Source organism: Papaver somniferum, chromosome 9 (assembly GCF_003573695.1).
Source record: "Papaver somniferum cultivar HN1 chromosome 9, ASM357369v1, whole genome shotgun sequence".
NCBI classification, from domain to species: Eukaryota; Viridiplantae; Streptophyta; class Magnoliopsida; order Ranunculales; family Papaveraceae; genus Papaver; species Papaver somniferum.
This window is the reverse complement of record NC_039366.1, coordinates 71,671,740-71,681,832: the sequence shown is the minus strand read 5'-3', so window position 1 is coordinate 71,681,832 and position 10,093 is coordinate 71,671,740. Positions and strand designations below refer to the sequence as shown.

The window sequence follows — 10,093 nt, the reverse complement described above, 5'->3', positions numbered from 1 at the left end:
AAGTCCGGTTTATCAATTGGTTCATGTTCACCTTGATTTATCAAAAGACGGAACAAAAACTCTTGGATATTTCTGTGGAAGACAGATTTATTCAATCCTATAGACTTTTCTGTATGAGACAGATTTGTCTATCAAGTCTTCGACTTTGGGTCGTAGCAACTCTTAGTTGTGGGTGAGATCAGCTAAGGGAATCAAGTGCGTAGTATCCTGCTGGTATCAGAGACGTAAGGAGAGCAACTGTACCTTGAATCAGTGTGAGATTGATTAGGGTTCAACTACAGTCCAGTCCGAAGTTAATTGGTAGTAGACTAGTGTCTGTAGCAGCTTAATACAGTGTGGTGTTAAATCTGGACTAGGTCCCGGGGTTTTTCTGCATTTGAGGTTTTCTCGTTAACAAAATTTTGGTGTCTGTGTTGTTTCTTTTCCGCATTATATTTATTTATATAATTGAAATATCACAGATTGTGCGTTAAGATCAATCAATTAGAATATCCAACCTTTGGTTGTTGATTTACATTGATTGACACTTGAACATTGGTCTTTGATACCGTTCAAGTAAATCCTCTTATATTCAATCAGGCTCGCAGATTTCTATTTGTTGATTGCGGATTGAATTAAGAGTTAGAGATATTAAACTCTTTGATATAGTTTAATCTAGATTGTGTCTGACTGTCTATTTGATTCTCTAGAAAGTGTATTGGAGTAAGTCCTTTCAGATTGTCAAATGAATTATTGGGTGTGGTTGTTAGACCCCCGCATTTTCACATTGTGTTCCCCTAAGTATGAATGTGGCCTTGGCTTTAGGAAATCGCAACTTAACAACTTGGCTGTGCTAGCTAGAAATTCTTGGAAAATCATAGAGAACCCTGACTGTGTTTTGGGTACTGTGCTGAAAGCTCGTTATTTTCCTAAGACTGATTTTTTTAATGCTGTTTGTCCTAGTGATTGCTCCTGGACTTGGAGATGCTTACACACCATTAAATAGATGATTAAGCCTTTTATTTCCTGGATTGTTGGGGATGGTAAATTTATTGATCTCTGGTGTGATAAATGGACCCCTACTTTATGATCTGCTACCCCTAATCCTTTGGTCCTTCCTGACCCTTGTATAAAAGTCTATTACTTTATTGATGATGCTACTAGATCTTGTAAAAAAAAATTTTGCTGATGACTGCCTCCTCTTCATTAGAGCTGATCTCAGAGAGTGTCATAATATTCTTTCTTTTATTGAATCTTTTTGCAAAGCTTCAGGACAATTAATAAACTTTGATAAAAAAGGGGTTTTCTTTAGAAAAAAAGTCCAACCAAAGAATCAGAGAATGATTATCAAATTACTGAAAATAAAAAAAATAAACCTTCAAGAATACTCCCTCTGTCCCATTATTAAGTGACCAAGTTTAAGTTTGCAAAATTTTTAAGGCAAGCAAGGAATATAGTACTTTTAAGCATTTTTTACAGTTATACCCTTATGGATAATAACTACTGAAATTTAGAAATGATTTATCTCTCAAACTACTCCACGAATGTTCGCAAACTTCATAACATTGAAAAGCATTTTAAAACACCTACGTAACAAATATAAACATGCCTATCAAATTATGCATATTTCTTATATTTTTCTATAATTAACTAAAAGTATAATTTAAAAATACCTCCTTGTTTAGTGATATATGTCACTTATTAGTGGGACAAAATGTAAAATCAAATAGGTCACTTAATAGTGGGACGGAGAGAGTATTATTTAGGAACTCCTCTTTTGATTAGTAAGGCAAAAATAGAACTCTTTGAAGGACTGGTTGAAAAGATGGAACATAAAATACAAGGATGGATGGGAAAAATCCTTGCTCAGACTATTAAATTGGTGCTTAATAAGGCAACTTTAGCAAGCATGGCCAGCTATCACATGAGCTGTTTTATTTTACCAAAGAAAATCACAAAAAAAATAGATGCCCTACAAAGAGATTTTTGGTGGGATAAGGAAACTGATTATAAGGGATATCACCTTAAATCCTACACTTGTCTTTGTAAACCTAGAAATAAAGGTGGGCTAAGATTCAGAAATGCTCAAAAATTTAACTTAGCAATGATAACTAAATTAGCGTGGAGGATGTTAACTGAGCCAGAAGCCCTATGGGTGTCCCAACTAAAGCCTAGATACTTCAGAAACTCCTCTATTTTAAGGCCAAAACACCAACAACTAGTTCTTGGATTTGGAAATGCATAAGTACGGTATACAACTAGTTGAACAAAACAGTATACGGGAAATAGGTGATGGTAAAAGTACCAACATTTGGGATGATATATGGATACCTAAAATGGAAAATAATCTTAGTAGTTTTAGGACAGCTACTAACACTCACTTAACACTTGTGAAGGATCTGATTGATCCAATCACTAAGAAGTGGAACTCAACCTTAGTTTTTGAAATGTTTTCTGAACATATTTCTAGGAAGATCAACAATACTAGAATAGCCAGAGACAAACCAGATACTCTTAGATGGCTTCTTACAAAATCTGGTGTTTTTACTGTGAAGTTCGTGTATAACAAACTTATTGAAAGAACTGTGAATAATTACAACTTGGGACAGCCAGATTCCTTTTGGAACAATTTATGGAATCTAAATGTGTCTCAAAGAATTAAAATTTTTGTTTCGATGTGTTTACATAATGCTATTTCTACAGATCTGAAACTATTTAAATTTATGGAAGATATTCATCCTAATTGCTCTTATGTCTGTAATGTAGTAGAATCCATAGAACATTTATTCTTTTTTGTCCATTTGCCAAGTCTGTCTGGGCTACATAGCCATTTCCTGTAGAGCTTCACTTTGACAAATCCATAACTTTCTTGGATATCTGTAAGGAGTGTATAGGGGAAAAGACCCTACTATACCCATAGAAATAATCTTGACAAAAGCCTGGTTCATATGGAAGGAAAGATGTAACAAAATCTTTGAAAAAAACAGCAAACTAGTGCTCAATTAGGTTTAGAAATACAAAGATTTTTAGATTTCTGGTATAAGGATAACATCTCAATTAGACAAATATCAACAAACAAATATGAGACTCATAAATGGTCTCCTCCTAGGAGAACACAGCTGAAACTCAATATAGATGTTGCTTGGATTTTTGTGGATATGCCTGCAGGTTTCTCTTTAATTCTTAGGAATGATGCAAGAGTCTTTGAACAAGGCAGAGCAGGACCTCTGAAGAAGCGGAAGCCTTAGGACTGTTGCAAGGAGCTAAATGGACAGTAGAAAGAGGATTGTACAACTTTACTATGGAAGGTGATTGCAAGAATCTTTTTGATTATCTGATTGGGAAAACGTCTCAAATTTCCTGGCAGAACCGAACTATAATGGATGAAGTAAAAAGAGAGCTTAATCTCTGTCAATTTTTTTTGGGTTTTTATTATGTGCCAAGAACATCAAAAAATGTAGCTGATTTATCGGCAAAGGAAGCCAATTTTTTCAGAAATATCCTTAATTGGAGGAATGAACCTCCATCTTGTATTAAATTTTGATTTAGAAGTAGATAAATCAAATGTTAGGGTTGAATCTAATAGACTAACATTCAATGGCTCTACTCATCTTGATGTAAGGGTTACTAACTCCCTAAGTTAGTCTTTTGAATGCACTTAACTTACAAAAAAAAAAAAAAACACTCACTTTGATGACGCTTCTGTTCAGAAGATCATCACTATTCTCTTAAGCCAGTTATGCACTCCTGATAGGAGGGCTTGGGAGCTTTCGAAGAATGGTAGATTTTCTTCTAATTCTGCCTACTTGGGACTTAAAGGGTCTGGACCCTCCCCTAGTAATAAACTTTGGAAGTGCATTTGGAAAATTAATATTCCTCGTCGTATTCAACTTTTTGCTTGGAAAGCTGCTAGAAATGTATTGCATGCTAAAACTGTTCTTCAAACTAGAATGCCTATGCACTATGTCACTTGTAATAGATGTTCTGATCCTTGTGAATCTATTATGCATGTTCTTGTTATGTGCCCCTTTGCTAGTCATGTTTGGAGTCTAACTGCCTTATGCCCTAACACTTCTGCTTTTTCTTCGAGTTCTATGATTGATTGGTTAAACTTCTGGATGGTTGACCCAATTACTAGAATTCCTATTGATAGACATTGCATGTTTGTTGTCCCGTGGTCTTTATGGACTAGTAGAAACAATTTAGTGTTTAGAAATCTTCAAGAAAATCACGTTGTAGTCATCCACAGAGCTAAGGCTATGCTCCTCACTCTGAAAACTAGAGTTCAAAACCCTCCTTGTCATACCATTTCCTATAGTGACCACTGGATGCCCCCTACTTTTAGATGGATTAAACGTAACACTGATGGAGCTTATGATGACACTATTAAGGATAATTGTGCAGGCTTTGTGATGAGAGACTTCTCCAGCAAGGCTTCCTTCTGTGCTTCTATTGTTTTTGATGTGGAATCTGTTGAAGAGGCTGAAGCTAGAGCTATCTGGGTTGTTTTGAATAAAGCTGTGGAATTAAGTTTACGCATATCATTGTGGAAAGTGACACTCAAGGCCTGGTTTCCCAATTCTCTGCTGGAAGATTTGATGTGACTCCTAAAACTGATGCAATCTTTAAAGACATTCTACTTTTTGCTTCTTCTCTTATTGACTGTATTTTCTCACCAAAAACTTGTAATTCTGTTGCTCATGAACTAGCTAAATGGGCAAAAAACAACAAGTCGCCTATGTGTGGTCCGTACCTCCTGTTTGGCTTAGGCCTTTTGTCGAGGAAGACACCTTTTTGAAGGCCCTTGCTTTAAAAAAAACATACTTTAATTGTTTACTTGATCTCCCTTGCAAACTCACAGTTACTGTATCGAGTTTCCATTCTCGAGTACACGAGTTCTACTGCACTGATAATACCACCAAAAGTCTGTAAAATAGAGTTGTTGAACTAGCTAATCTGATCACTACTTCTCCCGAGAAAAGAGATACCGTTCTTCGCATCACTTTCTACAAAACAGACTTAATGGGCTGGACTCTACAAGGACAAGCACAAGCAGAATACACAAACGTATTCCAGGCACATAAATACATATACGAGTATGAATAACCACAATAACCACAACATCCCAAGTTCAGTATCTTAGATAGACTTTTGAGTGGATTGAACAATGTCCATAGTTATTAATCCTTGAACGCCTCTACTCAATTGACGCCACCACAGAGAAGAATTGAGAATGTGGAAAATATAACAACAGGACATCAGTTACTACAGAAGGTTTGTTTCCTTTATACGATGAAGAAGAGAGTGATAGTGAAATCGAAACCCTGCCACCTCTAAGGTAAAAAGATCAAGTAAATTGGGATTGTGATTCTCAGGTGATAAGTTGGGTTGATTCCAACTGGGTGATAATTCAGATATGAGTCAAGTGAACAAGGAGATCAACTATATGGAGTAGCACATCAGCTGCTTGACAAAAGTTTCATGACAGGAAAAACAAGTGAAGGTGTGAATGTAATTTCCCCTCGCTAAATGGAGTAATATAAATACTTCCTTTACATGACTTAGGTTTTCACTTTCACTTACCCTTTCGTCTTCGGTTCAGCCTCCATGGAAAAATCAGTTCAAAGAAGTGGGAGGAAGTCCCTTCCAAAGCCAAAGGTAGCACCTTGGCTTGTTTTCCCACATGATAAAGAGGGAAAGTTTCAAACTTTTTGCAATATAAGTGATGAGAATAGAGCTTGCAACAAATTCATACCAGAGCTGAGCAGGAAGAGATTCTGGCAGAGATCGTCGTTTCAAGGTTGGTTAGTAAGTGTCTGTGATGAAGAAGATGATCCTACCCCAAATTTCAATTACGGGGATTGTTTTTTGTGGAATCCAGTATCAATGGAGACTATTCAATTACCGTCTGTTCTCAATTGGTTCATTAGGGATGATCATTTTACCAAAGACTGTGTTTTGTCTTCGCCACCTTGGATAAATGGTAGTAGTAGCACCGGAGATGATGATAATGTTGGTGATGGTTCCATTGTTGCTTTCCTTTTTGGTACAAGAAGAGGAGTTGGAAAGGACATTCTTGTGTATTGTCAACCCTGGTGACAAAGAATGGAAAACACAGAGAATCACTGACATATATGACCTGGAAGACCTGCACTCGATGCTGTACTTTAAAGGTAAGATGTATATAATGTGCAAGGGTAATGATCATTTAGAGATAGATGTGCAACATGGATCATCTGAGCATGATGGTGATAAAATCCTCTCTATTAGGAAATTTCAAGTTAGTGATTACATAGGAGGCTATACAGTAGGAGGAATTTTTGACACGCGAATGGAAACATATTATGTGGAGTCTTTTGATGAAATATTCAGAATTAAGAAAGTTATCCTTACTAGAGGTGTTTATGATTATGTAACTAATATGGTGACAGCAAAGTTAGATTTCTCTTCGATGTTTTGGGTGGACGTGAAACGTTTGGATGATCATGTCTTATTTCTAAGCCAATCTGCTGCACTGTGTTGCTTGACTAAGGAGTTGGGTTTTACACAGGGTTGTGTGTATTTTACACAACTAGAGGAAATGAGCTTCTATAAGTATGACTTGGAAGGCAAAAGTATAATGCTTTCTGTACCATGTCCTGATCTTCCTCAGCCATGGTTATCTCCCGAGTGGATCATGATTCCTACAACTTTCAGGTAAACATTTAAAAATCTTCATTGTTAGTTGTTTATATGCTTAGATTTTTGCATACATATATACTGATAATGTTGACCTATATTTGAGTGATTGTTGTTTGTTATTTTATGAAGACAAGAGTGACTGTTGACTCCTACCGAGCTTCTCAACAGTGATAGTTATCTCCTAGTTAGGATGCAACAATGATTGTTGAATTCACATCACCAATCAAATTAGCATAAAACTAGTGTAACAACATGTATAACATCTTAAACAACAGTTCATACATGGAAAATGTCATTATGTGTTCGGGCAAATTTGAATCAAAAGAGAGGCGATGAGTATGAGATTTCATACCATCTGTGGTGATTTTGGTGTTTGCTTTGTTGTGCTTGTTTCTCCAATCCTTGTTATTCCTATGTTCGATATATTTTGAACCTGAAGAACAAGTTAACTCTGTTGAATTTTGCGAATATTTGAACAAAGCGTTAATTGATGATTCGAGACAATTTGTGGAATCATGTGATCTTCTTCTTACTTTCTGTTTTTCTTTATTTAGTAGGGTTGGCGATAAAAGAAGAGGAACAGAATGTGTGTTTGGTAATAGCGGTGACCGAGGTGATAGTATGAAGGAAATGGAAAAAGGAGCTAATTTAAACACTGATGAAGAGAAAAAGGATATTGAGGAAGCAAGACCTTGGGTTACACTTGGGGACGATATAGTGTGGTCGATATCAAGCTATCTAAGCCCGTTGGATTACATGCATCTACGTGCTGTTCGTAGAACATATCGGTCTGTATTTCCTGTAGAGAATTGGAGAAGATTTTGTCCTACCAGGAGTTTGAAAACCACTGATTTGTCTCCATGGCTGGTTTTTGCCAAGGATAATGAAGCCGTCTACAATTTCATAAACCCAATGCATAATAATGAAAATTACCTCATGAGCATCCCTGAATTGTTAAAGGGTTCAACAATTCGCTTCTCCAAAGATGGTTGGTTACTCTTGTCAAAAGGTTATTATAGTTTGTTCTTCTACAATCCCTTCACAAAAGCAATTGTCAAACTGCCAGACTTACCGGATGATAATAATTATCAGTTCAGGGGTATCTCATTCTCGTCATTGCCGACTTCTTCAGATTGCTCAGTTTTCGCCATCAGTAACTACAGGACAGATGAAGTATCTATCGCCTTCATTAAACGGGGGGATGAAATGTGGACATGTGATATCTTAGATAACGTTTATTTGCCTCCCGGTAAGAAAGATATTGCATTTGAGCCAACTCTCAACTGTCCAGTTTTCTCCCGTGGAGCATTCTATTGTTTGGATCTGAATGGATCTTTAGGAGTATTCAAATTAGAAGAGAATGGCATTACCTGGGACATTCTTTCCATGGTTCCCCGGCCTACTTGTGGTTTTATCTATAAGAGTTATTTGGTGGAGCTTGAAGGAAAGCTTTTATCTGTACTATTAGGCCACTTTGGAAAATGGGTTCGGATTTTTAGATTGGACATGTCGGCAATGGTTTGGGTTGAAGTTGAAGATTTAGGACGGCATGTGGTGTTTATTAGCAATACATCTTGTATTGCAACAGTTGCTCCAACTAGTCGAATGGAGAACAAAATCTACTTTTCGAGGTTGCAGAACGAAAAAGTACTATTTTTTTCTCTTGACTCTGGTAAATATCACTCTCTTGACAGTAAGCATTATGGTAAAGACTATTCTAACTCGACAGAGAACTTAAGGTGCAGCTGGATAGAACCCAATTGGTCAGAGACCAGACAGCCAAGTTTTGATTGGTCCCAGCATTTATAGTACACAGGAAAAATGTAAGAACTCAAAACAGGCCAGCATTTTTAATTGGTCAAGTTAAAAGTGCTAATCAGTGTATAAAAACTTAGATACAGTGCTTAGGCAGCCCTGAAAAAAACTTTTTGCTTTACCTTTTTTAGTAACTGTCTTTGATGCTCTTTCTTGTATGTAGTTTGTTTTAGTCCAAGGTTTGCTTGAGCATGTTCTGCCTTCCTTTGGCTCTATTTCATGTGTACATTTATCTTCCTTACAATTATACAATCCTAATTTGTCAGACAAGCAGATGCCTGCTACATTGTATTTGCACAATATTTGCTTGGGCACGAATATCTCGCATCTCCAAATGCATTCAGTTAGCTTGAGTCAGCAAACAATCACATTCTAAAGTTACTGTACCTAAGACTCAAGTTGCTGGAATTTTTTCCAAGCTCAAGTGTTCTTAGGCTGCTAGAATGTCATATAGCTCTTTAGCACAATTTGAATGGAAGTCCAAAATGATGGACATTTTTTTTTCAGGGAAACTAATTTTCTTAAGCCATAAGAGCTAGCAATATGGTGCTAGCTATCCCTTCCTTATCCTCAAACGTAGGGAAGGGATGACACTTGAAAGACAATCTTGCTATGGTGCCCCCTCATCCCTTCCCTACACGAGACGCGTACTCGGTACCTGTATGAATAGTGCCAAACGGGTACTCAGTACGCGTATTTTTTTTTTCGTTTTTTTCATAAGAAAATATTTATCTAGGTAAAAAAAATATTTTAGAGTAAAAAAAAAAAATCAAATAGGTAAAAAAAACGAATTTTAGTAAAAATAGGAAATTTTTAAGGTAAAAGTTTAAAAACCAGACAAAAAATACGAGTACTCAGTACTCGTAAAGTGAAAAAGTAAACGGGTACTCAGTACCCGTGTGTTTCCCTTCCCTACAAGGCTGATCAGATCCGATCAGCCTTGTAGGGAAACATGTGACCATCCCTTCCCTACACTAGATTTAGGAGACCATAGTAGATGTTTTTTTTGGGTTTTGAGGGATGGAGAGAGATAGGGAAGGGATATCCCTCTCCATAGTGCTAGCTCTAAGAACAACAGCTAGGGCTGCCCATGGTTCGGTTTGGTTTGGTTTTCTGCCAAACCCAAGGACCAAACCAATATCAATTATAGGAAACCAAAAGCCAAACCATACCATGTTCGGTTTAGAATATTAGAAACCAGAATCGTCCCATCGGTTTTTTTGGTTTTTTTAATAGATTTTCATTTTGAACTCGTAAATCAAATTCGTAAAGCAAATCATTAAAATTAGATATATTTTGAGCTATAATTTTTTTATTTATGCGTATACTCATTAAAATCATATATATTATACATATATAATTCAATATTATATACATTTTTAATAATATTTTCTTTATTTATACTGTGATGGAAAGTTTATTATGGTTTTTGTCGGTTTTTTGGTTCTAACTCTCGGATTTTTTTTTAGTTTGTTTTTTCTGGATTTTTGGTTCTTTTGTGACATCAAACCAAAACCAACCACCTAGAATCGGTTTTCTCGGTTTTTGAGTTTCTTGGTTTTTGGATTTTTCGGTCTCTGATTTTCTGGTTTTTTTTTGTCGGTTTGGACCAGTTCGG

At 36.3% G+C, this 10,093-nt stretch overlaps 1 protein-coding gene across 2 annotated transcripts; it reads left to right on the top strand.

Annotated features, from left to right (window-relative positions):
• Nucleotides 1-5,107: 5,107 nt before the first annotated feature.
• Nucleotides 5,108-8,707, top strand: LOC113309432 (F-box/kelch-repeat protein At1g57790-like). 2 transcript variants are annotated; one of them, XM_026557863.1, is made up of 2 exons: nucleotides 5,108-6,675; nucleotides 7,218-8,707. In XM_026557863.1, exons 1-2 carry the CDS (start codon nucleotides 5,960-5,962, stop codon nucleotides 8,467-8,469), a joined length of 1,968 nt encoding a protein of 655 aa, XP_026413648.1. In that variant the 5' UTR covers nucleotides 5,108-5,959; the 3' UTR covers nucleotides 8,470-8,707. The 2 variants fall into 2 exon arrangements, with proteins under 2 accessions (XP_026413648.1, XP_026413646.1); XM_026557861.1 differs by having other exon boundaries at nucleotides 7,215-8,707.
• Nucleotides 8,708-10,093: the final 1,386 nt, after the last annotated feature.

Excerpts from the sequence above, each read along its gene's own strand:
- LOC113309432 (XM_026557861.1), top strand. The coding sequence starts at position 5,960 with ATGGTAGTAGTAGCACCGGAGATGATGATAATGTTGGTGATGGTTCCA. Across the intron at positions 6,676-7,214 it reads ATGATTCCTACAACTTTCAG|TAGGGTTGGCGATAAAAGAA; the intron begins GTAAACATTTAA and ends TTCTTTATTTAG.